At 44.3% G+C, this 14,024-nt stretch overlaps 1 protein-coding gene across 3 annotated transcripts in view; it reads left to right on the top strand.

Annotated features, from left to right (window-relative positions):
• Positions 1-2,918: 2,918 nt before the first annotated feature.
• Positions 2,919-14,024, top strand: part of Lim1 (LIM homeobox 1) — a 33,502-nt gene continuing 22,396 nt past the window's right edge. For all 3 annotated transcript variants that reach the window (XM_076763171.1, XM_076763170.1, XM_076763169.1), the window contains exons 1-2: positions 2,919-3,012; positions 11,172-11,364. In XM_076763171.1, the coding sequence (XP_076619286.1) occupies positions 11,192-11,364 (173 nt within the window). In that variant the 5' untranslated portion in view covers positions 2,919-3,012; positions 11,172-11,191. The remainder of the gene's footprint in view (positions 3,013-11,171; positions 11,365-14,024) is intronic.

Genomic DNA, 14,024 nt, shown 5'->3' with positions numbered 1-14,024 from the left:
GCACGCGGGCAATCGTTAAATTTTTTTGCACGTCACGCGTTTCGAAGTGCATTTTATGCCCTATAGATTTTTCAAACGATTTGAAATACATTGCCCTGCGTAATTATAAATCAGGGCTGGGAACATCGGAGGCGGAAGAGACCGAGGTAGATTGTAACAGTGTTCGTTGTTTCCAAATTTTTTAACAGACGGTCTAGAATTCTTTTAGAGACATTACTTCGTTCCATCAAATTCGCCACCCATGAAAAATTCATGAACTAATAATTAGTATCTGAAATAATATTCGCGTAAGGTTTATAAAGAGAACGAATTTCGTTTCACAGCGTTTCAACCGAAAATTACAATATCGATCGATCTTATTTTATGTTCAGTCAACACGTTCCCCGATTTATGAATTAATAAACTTAATATAAATGTTATTATAACTTTGTTATTTGCATAATTAGTTATTTGCAAACAAAGTCGTTTCTCAATCGGACCAAAGTTTTAGATACCTTTTGTTTTCTATCCTCTTTTATAATTTTTTATTCGTTTTAAATAAACTAGTATTCCAGGTATGCTGCACTTCCTCTAAATCTTGTATGCAATGTGCTACTAGGGTTACCAACCTTTTCAGTTTGGCAGGTGAACTCCCGGAATTTTCTTAGACCAAGTTGGCGACCCTGTTCGTTACGGTACAACAAAATTGTGTTCCCCGTGTATGGTAATTTCAGAGGCTGCACTCTTTAAACATTAGCATGACAAGATTCTGACTGCTTTACCAATGTATCTATCGCATTATTCGTTTCAAAATGGAGTTGCCAATTTTTCTCAATAACAATGTTCATCTAAATTTTTCTAATCAGAAAACCAACGGTGTCACAGAGCATTTCGATCGTTATATTACTCGCGAAAGCAGTTTGTTACGAATTGTGGTTCGAGAAAATCACACTATGCGTACGTCGAACAATACGAAACGTACGCGCGTATTCCGGTCGGCCACGATCCGTTTCGCAGAAACAACGCTAATCGTTCATCAACTTACGATTTCCCTTCACTGCCCCCCGCCGAACACTGTCGACAGTAGCCCTCTCGGTTGGCCTCTCGCGCTTAAAAAAAGTCCACGACACCCGACCCTTAAAACCGTCGAACAATAGCGCGAAGAGGTCCTTAATCGATAGAAAGCAACGCGTCGCCTCGGTACACGCCTCCGTCACAAAACGAGCCTCGCGATAAGGTTATGTCTCGCGAGTCGAACAGAAGGCGCGTACATGCACGTACAAGGGCGCAGGTGTGTGCACGCGTGTACGTGTGTAGCGTGCTATCGGCGCGAGTAACGGAGCAAGAGAGAGAAAGGGAATCGAAGAACGTTGTCCGGGAAGAGGAAAAAGGACAGGGTAGAAAAAGAGAGAAGGAAAGAAAGTCGTAGTCCCTGCGGTCGAGAGTGGGATCCCCCGTGCGTGGCGGTACAGAAAGGGACACGCAAGGTGGGTTATGGTGGGATGGGTAAGAGGAGGAAGAGGAGCAGGAGGAGGAGGGGGAGGAATATTTCGCGGGCGTGAGAGGCAAAGATTCTCTGAAACCTGTGGCATTTCGCGAGGCACTCTTCCGTTCGGTATACGCCGAAGGGGGATCGATAGCGCGTCAGAGACGAGGAGAATCAGGCGGCAGGCTATTTCGAGCAACAACACACGGCAGCAGAAGCAGCCAGAGAAGCAGTAGCAGCGACAGAAGCGTCCCATCCGCCACCAGAGATCCGCAGCCATTCCACGGCCATGTCTGCCGGCGCACGGGGTTGGCTACGCCCGAGCGGGCTACGGTCGGCCAATCGGAGGGGAGCGCGGAAGGTCCCGCGCCGTGGTCGTGGCCAATGGGCGTAGCCCTTTCCAGCGAGGCGCGCGACGTCCCGTTGAGGTAGAGGGGGGACCCTCGCGGCTGTCACAGGTGCAGCCAGTTGGCTGGCGAACTCGAGGCGAGCGTGCTCGGGAATCGCCGCGTTCCTCGCCCGCTTATCGATAGCGCAACCGTTCGCCCCCGGTATATATTTCGATTATTCTCGCCGCCGACGCACGAGTTTCCGTGCCGTAGTCGCGGCGGACCACGAAAGTGTTATCCGTCAACGCAGACGATATTGGTACGCGTTAAGACGCGCGACCAACGCACGCCCGGTCCCCGGCAATCGGACAAGATTCCGGCGTCGAAGGCTACAAGGGCGCGCACGAGGGGCTCTTGATGAGGCCCGTCGCGCGGACGCGCACGTCGCGTCTCAGAGATCCGCCGCGATACCGGTCCCATCGGCGCCATGATCCGCCGCGGAGTGTCTAGAAACCAGCCGAAACGATCATGAGCCGCGATACCGGGGTCGCGATGTGCCGACGGTGCTGGCCCATCAGCTGAGAAACACGAGGGTGTAGAACGGCGCCGGGAGCATCGGGTCGCCCGATAGCAGTCGGCTCCCGATCAGTGATTATTGTTCGTTCGTACTCCACGAAGCATCCGGACGAGGAACTCGGCGAGAATAAACAAACGATAGTAACGATAAGAACAGAGAAAGACAGAGAGAGAGAGAGAGACAGAGAAGGGGTTGGAAAGCATCGAGTGAAAACGAAGAAACGTGTACAGAGGGAGACACGGAGGTAAAGTTGAGACAGACGGACAGATATAGAGAAACGGGACCGAATAGTCGAAATATCGAGTGTGTGCCAAAAAAAACTGGCAGCCGACGGGGGGAAGTGTGAGAAGTGCGATTTAACGGCCGCTGGGATAACACCGCAGTAAAAGTGGGTGCACTGGGGCCCTCGGGACCGTTCGGCCGATACGGGCCCGTCGAAGGTGGGCCTGGTGGTGGTCCCGGGCTCGGCGAGGGAGTGGGGGCAGGGGTGGCCGCAGTCGCGGCTGGGGAAGTGGAGGGCTACGGGGGCGCCGGGGGCGGGGGAGGGGGCCCCGGGGGGGTTGGAACCCCCCGGATAAGGGTCGCGACCCTCGGCGGGCCTTGCTGCGCACCCCTGCCCGTCACCCAAGCTTGTAACATAAGTAAGTGAAGCAATTATGAAATTCTCTATTTCTATGATCGGTTCACCATTCGACCCTCGAACAGCCGATGCCTTTAATACGCGTCTTTAATGTCCGTCCACGAACGTGGTCAGTGTTTTTCGCAATTAATCCCCCGCTTGGATCGGAAACGGGTGGCCGTCGGTCGTAGAAGCCAAAGATTCGTACGACATGGTCGAAAGTAAAGTTAAACAAACGATTCGTTTACTAGACGTGCAATGTTTTGGTAGAGGATCGGCTAAACGAGGGTTCACACCTAGTTGTTTACTCCATTTTATTTTCTACGTATGCGGATCACCCAATTTATGTAGGGTAAAATTAAGTAATACACCCCTGGAGTCTCTCGAACGATATTCTACGATCTCATAATTTTAGCGAACTTGCGTGTAAAATTTTTAAATGTCTAAATATTGTGCGGTCCACTATTGTGTCAAGGTTACAGACGACGCCTCTCTTAGTTGTAAACACTGAAAAATATTTTGTTTACTGATTTTATCTTAAAAGTGGGGGCGCACTGTCTAGTTTTACCGTACCAATGGTGGCCAAGTCTCGTCATTTTGGAGCACGCGCGGCAAAAAAGATATGGCAAACACGTACGGATAGACCTAAACACAAGCTTTGAGAAGAATGTGAATCATTGTAGTTCGAGTTTAAGTTCGCACAAATGCAGTTCGTAAAGAAATTCACATGTTAGCAGGCAGTGTTTGCACACATTCTAGAGATAAGTTTATTACTGACATACTTGGTATGAAAAGGAAGAGCAAAGATTTGTGACCTGCGTAGATGCTTAAGGAGAATATATAGGGAAACTAAACTCTGTAAAGATGGTACATACTATTCTGTAGTTGATAATCTTGTAGAGATATAATTTTACATCGTAAATTGCGCATGTGTGACGTGCACTCGAAGTTTATACAGAAGATTCCGACTTCTTTGAAGTATTAATTTTTTTTAAATCGTGTACGGGGGAAGATTAACCCCCCCGTGATCCATACGCGACATAGTCATTCGCTTCCTAACATTTATTATTCGGAGCTCAGACAACTGTTTCGAGATACGATACGCTAAGCTGGTTCATTAAGATACAGGACCATGAATATTCATGGGATTTACATACTTTTATAGCAACAATAATACGCCTTCTTTGCAACGGAGCTGTTCTGCATAAGGTGGGGCGAAACAGTCAATTTTTGATAATCGAGTTGGAATATACTCCGTAGTTGTACAGCACCTATGCAGAGAAGAGGCTCGAAGTAAAGATTTTTTTGCTAGCGTCTAGTGGTGTTTCGCACGTAAATAAGTTTAAAGTCGTTTCTGTTTACCGTGTGGAAGGAGAGAATTCGAATAAGTTAATTGCACGAGTTGAAACTCGGACATAGCGCGACTGAGGGAACGCGAGACATTAATACTGCTTTCGATGAAGGTACTATAAATGATCGGGACCACCCGGTGTCGCACACTTGTGTGTCGCGTATATTGGAATTCTGAACTACAATCATAACTTCCACGCTAATCAATTTTCGACTCGCTTTTTTTTGTTTCAAGAGAGAAAAATATTCATCGTGCATAAAAAAAAAAGAAATATATTTTCATTTTTTTTTTTTTTTAAATTAAATTTTTCCCATTGCAACATTCTGTTAATTGATTATCGATTAACTTTCGTTCGTTTAGCAGAAATGCCCGAAACATTAAAACATTCTTTTTTAATTAAAATATGAAGTCTGCGAAGAATTTATTATACAAAAAGGAACATTTTTTATTATGTTAATTCCAATTCGGAGGAGGAGAAGGATCGAGTCAACACTCGGAGTTTACTTAATTAATATTTACCGTGCACGTTCGATGTTACAAAAATCATTATCAGGCAATTTCTATTTTTCATCGCGCGAAATGACGTGCGTGCACACAATGAACTTTTGCACGCCAATCGCCAATCATCCATCGTGTCAAACTTCACTCTCCCGCTGCCAACTTTCACGTCTTTAATATTCTGAATTACACTTGTGCAATAAAAAACTACATACTTCGGGATGAGTCATCTGTTATCAAATACTGTGTTATATTGGCGTTGGTCTCTTTTCATCTTGAGCACCCACGATCGTATTCCCTTATAACTATCTATTAATTTTGTAATAATAATTCCTATAAAGTAACTGACACGCGATACCATTCGCAATTCGACAGATGTATTACTTTTATTTCTTCCATCATCCTTTCCAATTCGAAATGTCGGTTTATCGTAGAAATTCATCGTTTATTGACCCAATCAAATATTACAGAGCTTACCATCATGTATTGTTTCGGTCTAGAAAGAACTCTACGACCAATGTTCACCGAAAAATTCGATATGTGACTCCTGTCTAAGTTCTAAACTTAAAAGGAAGTGTTGGTAAAGAAATCGTTGAATCGCGGAATAAAAAAAATGTGTAACGTTGGCGTGAAAGCTCGATAAGTTGGTGACTGCGCGTGGAAGACGCCGAAGATCGCGAAGGGCTAAGGGTTTTTCAGTCCCACGGAATTTTCCGCGATACGAGTTCAGAGGAGCGGTTTCTTAAAGACTTTTTGTAGACAGCAAGAAACGCCGTTCGTTCCTTTATCGTGATTGATCGTACTGTAATTTGGATGTCATAAAGAATGCGTCTTCTTTTTTTCCATGTTGATGGATCGTCCCGCGGTTCGGATCTAACGAGGATGAATTCGCCTCGGACAGGGTTGAACACGCGTCGAAATACGCGTCATTGCGCGTAACGAACTAGCGATCCGAGGAAATCGTCATCTTCGCGGATGCGCGAACGCGGGTTCGGATTATGCACGGACCCGATTATCCGGCACACTTGTGGTCTTTTTGCCTCGAACGATGTACCGATCGGACAAGTACATATTACTCGGAACTCAACGTTTATGCATGGTTTTCATTAACGTGAAACAGAGGAACTGATTTGTAACGTAATAAAAGTAACCATTTCCACGTGGAACGTCCAATTCCCAACAATACGTCAATCCTATCGTCCCCGTTACGACCATATGGCCATTTTATTTCCCTACAACACTCGGAATCATCGAAATAAAACGTTCCTGTAGTCTGGGATTTTTTAACCGTATCAATTCCCCTCATTGATCTTTTAAAATACAATTATCGCCACAGTTTTCGTTTTCAGAGCGTTTCGATTGAACGCGAATTTCCTTTCGACGATTTTTTAGCATTTCGGGGGAGAAAAGGTTTGGAAAGCAGGGAATCGAGAATCGTAGCGACGGCACAGGACGAGTGTTTTACTTAGCGCGTCGATGGAAAATAGTAAAACATTCTATCGGGTTCAATGACTGCGTTTACGTGTCGTTGCCGGTTGTAAATCGCGAACGAGCCCCTCCGTTAAAACGTGTAACCGTTCGATTCGTTTTTACTCTTTTTCTCGTTAATTAGTCCGATCTACCTCTAAAATTCTTAAAGCGAGGGGAATTAAATCGCGCTTCCGGCATTCCACAGTGCCGCTTTGTTTTTGTTCTTTCCGTGACTCGACCGCGGCGGCGCGGAAATTCAAACCGGGAGAGTTTTAGGGAAGCGTCACCCTTTACACAGGGTCGAAGAAAAATAGAGTCGAGTAGAAATCTTCAACGACCGTTCGAACGAATCGAGACTTAATCGTTCGACAGAATCAGAGTCATCGTTAAATTGCTACGCGTGGCTCTCATTGATTATCTATTATACAAATAGAATTTTGTCCTAAATAGCATCCATTGTTCGTTCCTGGGTGAGTTATCGTCTTATCAATTAGAGGGTTCCGTCTCTTAAATGATTGATTTTCTTATTTTACTTCGAACGTCATCGTTTACCGTTAGGCAAATACGTCATTCAGATATATATATTAACGTTAACAAAGACTGTAACAGCGTCGATTTGTTCGATCCTTCGGACTCTCTATTATTAGATCGATCCGTTACGAGCGATATTTATTGCTTCAGAGCCCAACTTCAGATCGACGAGGCCCGAAACTAATAATTTATCGAGGCTCCCAGGACCGGGCGTGATTATATTTAAAAAAGAATGCAACTCGACTCTTAGTCATCCCCTAAGCTCATCAGATTCTTTTTCAATTCGCCCAGACAAACGAAACGATAATCAAAGAACGATATCGAGAGAGTCTGATTGAAAAATGGACAAAGTGCTCGAACTATGCCTTCGAAATTATCGGATTAGCGCGTTTCCAAATCAATTTAAACGCTTTGTTAAGTATCGCTATTCAATTTTCGTACTTTTCCGTTTAATTAGAAGGGAATGAACATTTTTGGGGGGGATAATTTCGAGCGTCGGACGCAAAGGGAATGAACATCAGCACGGTCAATCGAATTTCCCACGCGCGGTTCTACGCGAAATTATATTTTGCGAAACGCGCTTTGTGAAATTTTCGAATTGTTATTAAGTCGACAAAGTGGCGGTTCCGGTAAAGGGTGGCACGCGTCGCACGTTAAACAGAAATGAATCGGATTAATCGAACCGTTTTCGCCGGACAGTCCAGTCATTCGTCTCACGTAGACTTAATCCTAATCTGGTTTGGACGATTCAAGGAAATCTTACCCTCTGTTCCACTGTGTCTTCAGCACGCGCGTTTCGTCCGTGAAATCTGATTTCGGAAATGGAAGGTCAATCGCGCGTGGGAGTATATTTCTGATAACGTTCTCTTAGCCATCTACGGATCCACGGTGCAGATAGACGCATTTTTCGCTCCATATTTCCGCTGTTACAACTTTTCAATTGGACCTTTCTCGTGTTGTTCTCGAAAGACAACTTTTTTAAATCGTCAAAGCAGCGTTCGCGCCCCTTAAGACAGTTTGCAAGAGATTAGCAAAGTTACTGTTACGTATTTCTTTATTCGCCGATTTATTAGGCGAGTGAAACACTATTATTTTGCACAAGTTACCCCGCCTATGCAAACCACAGATGCATAAAATTATGCCAACATGTTGGTGAGATAATCTGTAATGGCGATGTAACGATCCTAATTAATCCTGATGCACGAAACATTTGCATTCATGTTTTCTACGGGCTTTGGCGTTTAATTATACAGGTAGAAGAGTTATACTAATAGAGAATGACAGATTCCGAAAGAAAAGAATCAAAGAAATATTTTCAAGTTCGATTTAACGAGTCGGGAAAAGAGACAAATGAAAGAGGAATATCTAATTTAATAAGCGTTTTTATTTATTTACACCGCGTGCTCTGTGATTGAGAAATTACCACTATATCATTTTCGATACAATTTATCCACAAATTGCTCGACTTTACTTCTCCAGGGGAATATCTAACATAATCTTTCACTTTTTTTTTCTTGCATTTCTTCTACCCATTAACCGTTTGACTGCGGACGATCGCGATATTCTTGCTCCGCTGACTTGCTTAACCATCGACTCGAAATCGAAATCGAAACCGAAACGGAAACCGAACGAACCCAATTTATAAAAGAATCTAAAAGAAATTTACTGTTTTTAAGGGTAGAAATAATTTCAAATTCTCGTGTTTCCTACAGATTTTTCGCAAAGGTCTCGATCGACGATTTTATTATCAGCGAACGGTGGTCGAGTTCCCAAAAATTGGCGAGCCGGTTCGACGCGTTGATTTTATTTTTTTCCCCTCCCCGTAACACCGAATTTTCGTTGGAAAGCCAATTTCGCCGGAGGAATTATAACTCGTAAGTCGATTTCCCGTGGAACGATTTAAATCTTGAGGTAACTGCGGGATGGTCGAGGTCGCGTTTCTCCTTTTTCTTCTCGCCCTCCCGCGGCACGGAGGGAGATGAGATGCGCAAGGTCAGACCTTAAGGGTGGGAGAAGGGTTGCTAGGTTGACAACCCTGCCAGCAGGGAGGAACTCCGCCCATTGGCGGAAACCGCGGAAAAAAGAGAGGAGTGAACCCTAGAGGATTCAGCAATGGCGAAAAAAGAAGTCAGAGGTCGAGTGAGAGAGAGAGAGAGAGACAAGAGCAAGCGCGTAGATAGAAAAAGGGAGAGAGACAGAGGGCAAGGAAAGCGTAATAAAGGGCAAACTCGGCCACGAATGTTAATCGACAATGAACTATAATCGCTGGAACAGCTCGTCGAACAGTATTGCGCCCCTTTCGGTCGAAAAGCGTTCGCGGAATCGTTGATTATCGACAATCAATTAATGGAACTATCGAGACCCGAGTACTATCGTTTAATTCGCTAGAATAAAATACTAAGTTTCTCCTTTAAACGACACTAGTTCGCGTATCGACGCCAGTATGTTTTTTATTCAACCCTTGCTTTGTTCGGGGGGTATCTTTGGCTAAAAATTTAGTCATTCTCTACTTTGGAGCAACGTTTCATTTTTCTTTGCATAGTTATGATAGAGTCAGTTAGAAATCGCGATTGAGTCGTCCAAAATCTTGGGCCAATGTAATCTCGAGGCATTAAGAATTCAACAGGAAAGACATTATCAAGGAAATTGAAGTTTAAATATTAATTACCCACCCTGTGCTCGCATAAGTATAAAAAGAAACGTATAGAGTCCAAGGAAATTATATTCCACGACCAGTACAGTGAGATCTGTTAGAAATAATCCCCAGAAAATTGACCTTGACCTAAATCTCCAAATCACTTGTAAATTCTCCAAAAGAAACTGTTGTTTCCTAAAATTCATTTTTCAACCCCCCCCTACGATACGTGAATATTTCCGTGTCTTCGAATAACGTCTGAAACCATGATTCTTGAGGTCACGTTAACGGAGGATAATCAATTTCGAAACGATTCGATATATTCTAATTCGGTCCAACATCTGAATACGAGTCTCCTACACAGTCCTGTCGTATAATTTTGTCCCGCAGTTAAATAATATTTAGGGCGTACAAAGGATTAAATGGAGTGGCCGTAGAACACCCGGGATTAAATTTAACTGTATCAGTGTTCGACACGTGGGAGTTCTATTTGTTTTTAATCGTTCGAAAAAGCCACCCCGTTTTTCCCCGATCAGGCTAGGACGCGGTTGCTTCGACACTAACAATGGGGAAGTCGCATTGTTGTGCACTTTTACGCTCGCGCCTCGGTTCCTCTGTTCCGTGTAGTTCGGTAGACTGCACGGTAATCAAACCGTTCGAATTACAAAAAGTTCCACCGGGCACAATGCGCGTGTTCGTTATGCACGTGCTCCGGCATGGCGAGCAACCGACGAGATTTTCTTTCAAATTGGAATCTGATCGATAATCGAGAAATGTTTCAATGTGGCCGAGCACGTGTTCCGTTTAACCGGCTTCTAATTGTTGCGCGCAGGGCGTCGCGACGCCCGTACTAATCACGTGTTCCCGACGAAGAATGAATTATATAATTTCCGTGGCTTCGACGACCACGGTCCCTAGAACGACAAAATTAGACGAGATGCTTATTAGAACGTACTACCTAAAATTAAGGGATCGATAATTTAACCCTCGAATAGAAGATTACATAAATTGTCAAGTAATTACATTGACGTATATTAAATAATTATTACTTTGAACTTAAGGGTTAAAATGACCGATCTGTGCTCGTTTTAACAAGCTAAGGACTTCCAAATTCAAACGACTCCACTGAATTTAATAAATTTTTCTCGCGATTCGTTTCGTAATCAATTCAAAGGGAGAAGTATTCCCTATGCAACTACCCCTTAAAAGTCGACGTACGATTTCTGTTCGTCGAGTTATGAAATTTTCAACGCGTTGTCTGTCAGTGTATCAGAGACTAAATATTTTTAATGCACTTTATAATTGAAATTACCAATTTTCCAAGTGTCGCGTTAAAGAGACCTTTTCATAGCCGGAAATGTGTCGCGAGTTCCGTGGAACAGCGAGAGCCGAATGTGGGACGATTCGAAAACGCTTCATCGTCGGTTTGGTCTGTCAAAACGATCGTGGTACGCGTGACAGAATTTTGTCCCGTTAACCGGTTCGTTTTTCGCGTTGTGACGCGCGTGCACGGTCGCGTTTGGACGCGCGGAAAATTAAAACGCCTCGTCGACCGCCTTTCCCGACGTTTCCGAGCTTCAACCGATATATTTTTCGACTGCATCGCGCGACGACCGTGGTCGGGGACGTATGATATTAAAATACGAATCGTAGCCGCCTCTCGATTATTCACGAATTGCTCTCTTTCTTCCCGCAGCAGGTAGACGCGGTTTGGCGATGCTCCTGTCATGTGCAGGATGCGAGAAACCAATTATGGATCAGTACCTGCTGAATGTTTTGGACCGAGCGTGGCACATCGAGTGCGTACGCTGCTTCGATTGCAGAATCACGTTGCAGGACAAGTGCTTCTCCAGGGAGGCCAAGCTCTTCTGCAGGGAGGACTTCTTCAGGTAGGTACTTGCCTCGTTTATTTTCTCTGCTCGAAAAAGAAAACTCGAATCAACCGCGGTCCCAGACGGAGCAGACCACGGAGGAGACACGGTTTTCAATTCTTGTAATTATCTGCTCGAGTTACGCGGCTCGTTCAATAAGTCCTTAGAAAATGGTTTGTTTTTAGTAAGCATCATGACTCACTAGACAACTGTCAAAGTTTCAGTTATATCCACCACGTGGTTTCATTTTTATCATCGATCGAAGCAAGGAACTTTTTCTTGCATCAAGACAATGCACGGGTGCACACCTGTGCTGTTTCGATGGCCAAAATCATGGAATTAGAGTTCGAATTATTACAACATTCACTGTATTCGCCCGATTTGGTCCCCAGTGGCCTTTTTTATTTTTAAACTTAAAAAAATGGCTCGGTTCACGTCGAACGAGGAGGTCACTGCCTAAACAAATGTCTATTCTGAAGACCTTCCGAAATCTTACTTTTTAGATGGCTTAAAACAGTTGGAGAAACGCTTGGAAAAGTCTACAGGGCCTAAAAGGGGATTACGTTGAAAAATAAAAAAAAATCTACCTAAAATAATTTGTTTCGAAGGACTTATCGAACGATCCTCGTATATTTGGAGACAAAAGGAACCGTACGGTCTGCAATGTTACACTAAAATAAGGATAGCAATTCACCGATCTCGCGAGTGACGCAATCGGTATCCCCAGCAGCGTATCTTGACCGATAAAATCGTTAGTCGGTTGTTTGTACGCGTAATTAGATCGTAGTGCAATCCCTGTTGAGACTATGGAAAAACGGTTCCACTCGAATAACCAAATCGGCATACTGTTGCCGATTTATCGGTTTGGCTTGTCGTGTTCCGCTTGTCCCGTCGTGGCTCGTTGACAGATAAAACTAGACGATAATTGATGGCTCGTTGTCGGACAAGACCGCGGTTACGATTTTTTCGTCGACGCTAAAAGCGGACAGCGCGTTTATATCATCGCAACGAATCGTTTCCCGGTGGCGTAATTAGATAAACTATCGGCGACACGCGGCCGCTACCCGGGGCCCCGTCGACACCGAGGGAAATCGAAAGATTTACGATCGATGCATTAGCAGACAATCGCCGCGACATTTGTCGTTTGATGGTGATTCTTTTTTTTTTTTTCTTCTCGCGCGCACGAGCACGGGTGGCTGTCGGGCGCGAGAGAAAAAGCATTTCGAATGGAAAGGAGGCCTTGACATTTTCCACGGCGACGTCCGTTTCGCTCGATAAGGTTTCCAGCAAAAATCCTCGTCGATTTCGTGTCGCGAAACGCCGCCGCCTTTATCCGGATGATTCCTCGCGCGATCCACGAACTGCAACCGATTTCTCGCGTCCCGTGACGACGACGAAGGCTTCTTACTATCGTCGAGCCCCGAAAAAAAGCAACAATCAACTGCTAACCGGTATTATTGCTACTTCCGGCCCTCTGGTCAGCAAAAAACGCCGCCTTTTACGATTGCTCTTATTTTATACGGTTGGTTATACATCGACACGGCTGTTAAAAATTAAAAAACCGAACGATTAACTTTTAACGAACGCGATGCAAGTATTTGCCTTGGATCAACGCGTAGAAGTGAAGTTGAAATGTGCAATTTTTGGGGATAACCACCATTTTTTGTTGCTACAATTATTTCTCTCAAAATAAAACTAATAAAGTCTGACAGAAGATGTCCTGAAATTAGGGGATTATAGTATCGATTATAATGTTGATTGCAAGGGCACGGTGTTTACGAAAACGCAGCGATTGGGACGTCAAAATACTTCACGATAGCAGTCAAAGATTATAAGTATTATAAGCATTTATATGTCGGTTCTGGGTTCCCGGACTTTTTAGCATAAGTCGTGCAAGAAACGGGACATTAATTAATGGAGCAACGACGAGAAAAAAAGTTGACCGTGCGGTGTGGCGCTTCCCTTGGCACCAGGATCACCAATCACGGAATCGTATACCTTCACAGACCTGTAAACTTTGATAAAAGAAAACGGCGTAAAACACCGAACGGAACCAATCGAGAAAAGATTGACTCTTATTTGCTTCTTGCGAATCGTCGAGACCGCGAAAAAACGGCGGATCCTCGCTAGGACCGATCGAGTAGATCGGAAGTTTAGCACGAATCCTGACGTAGCCGGTACGCGTGTAATTAATGCAAGGGGTTTTCGAAATTGAAAAATATTAATCTGCATCGACTTTGACGCACTTCCGTTGAACGCAAATCGGCAGAAAGGGAAGAGATTAATTTATTCGCGGGGATTATTCAATTGGAGTCGGGAATAAAATTAAACGGGAGCAACTTATTGGACATGGGAAATTAGCGATGAGAACGCATAACCTGCGCGGGTACGCGTACGTTGACGAGAAAAACAGAAAACTTGTTCGGTTGCTTGACAAATCTGCACGTATTGAATATGTATAATGCGGGGAAATTGATGGTCCCGGTTCGAAAAAGAGCCAGCGGCGGCTCGTTAAGTCGGTGTTGGTCGTACATAACGGATAAATGCGTGTGTGCAAATAAAAAATAAATCGAACAAAATATAGTGCGCGTGCAACCAGTTCTCAAAGTGTTTCTGGTCGTCGCGCGAAGAAAAAAAAATAGAAGCGAAGTCGTTGGCGCACGGTGGTTGGAAATACC

Source organism: Colletes latitarsis, chromosome 4 (genome assembly GCF_051014445.1).
Source record: "Colletes latitarsis isolate SP2378_abdomen chromosome 4, iyColLati1, whole genome shotgun sequence".
NCBI classification, from domain to species: domain Eukaryota; kingdom Metazoa; phylum Arthropoda; class Insecta; order Hymenoptera; family Colletidae; genus Colletes; species Colletes latitarsis.
Note: the sequence above shows the minus strand (reverse complement) of the source record. Positions and strands in the feature narration are given on the sequence as shown.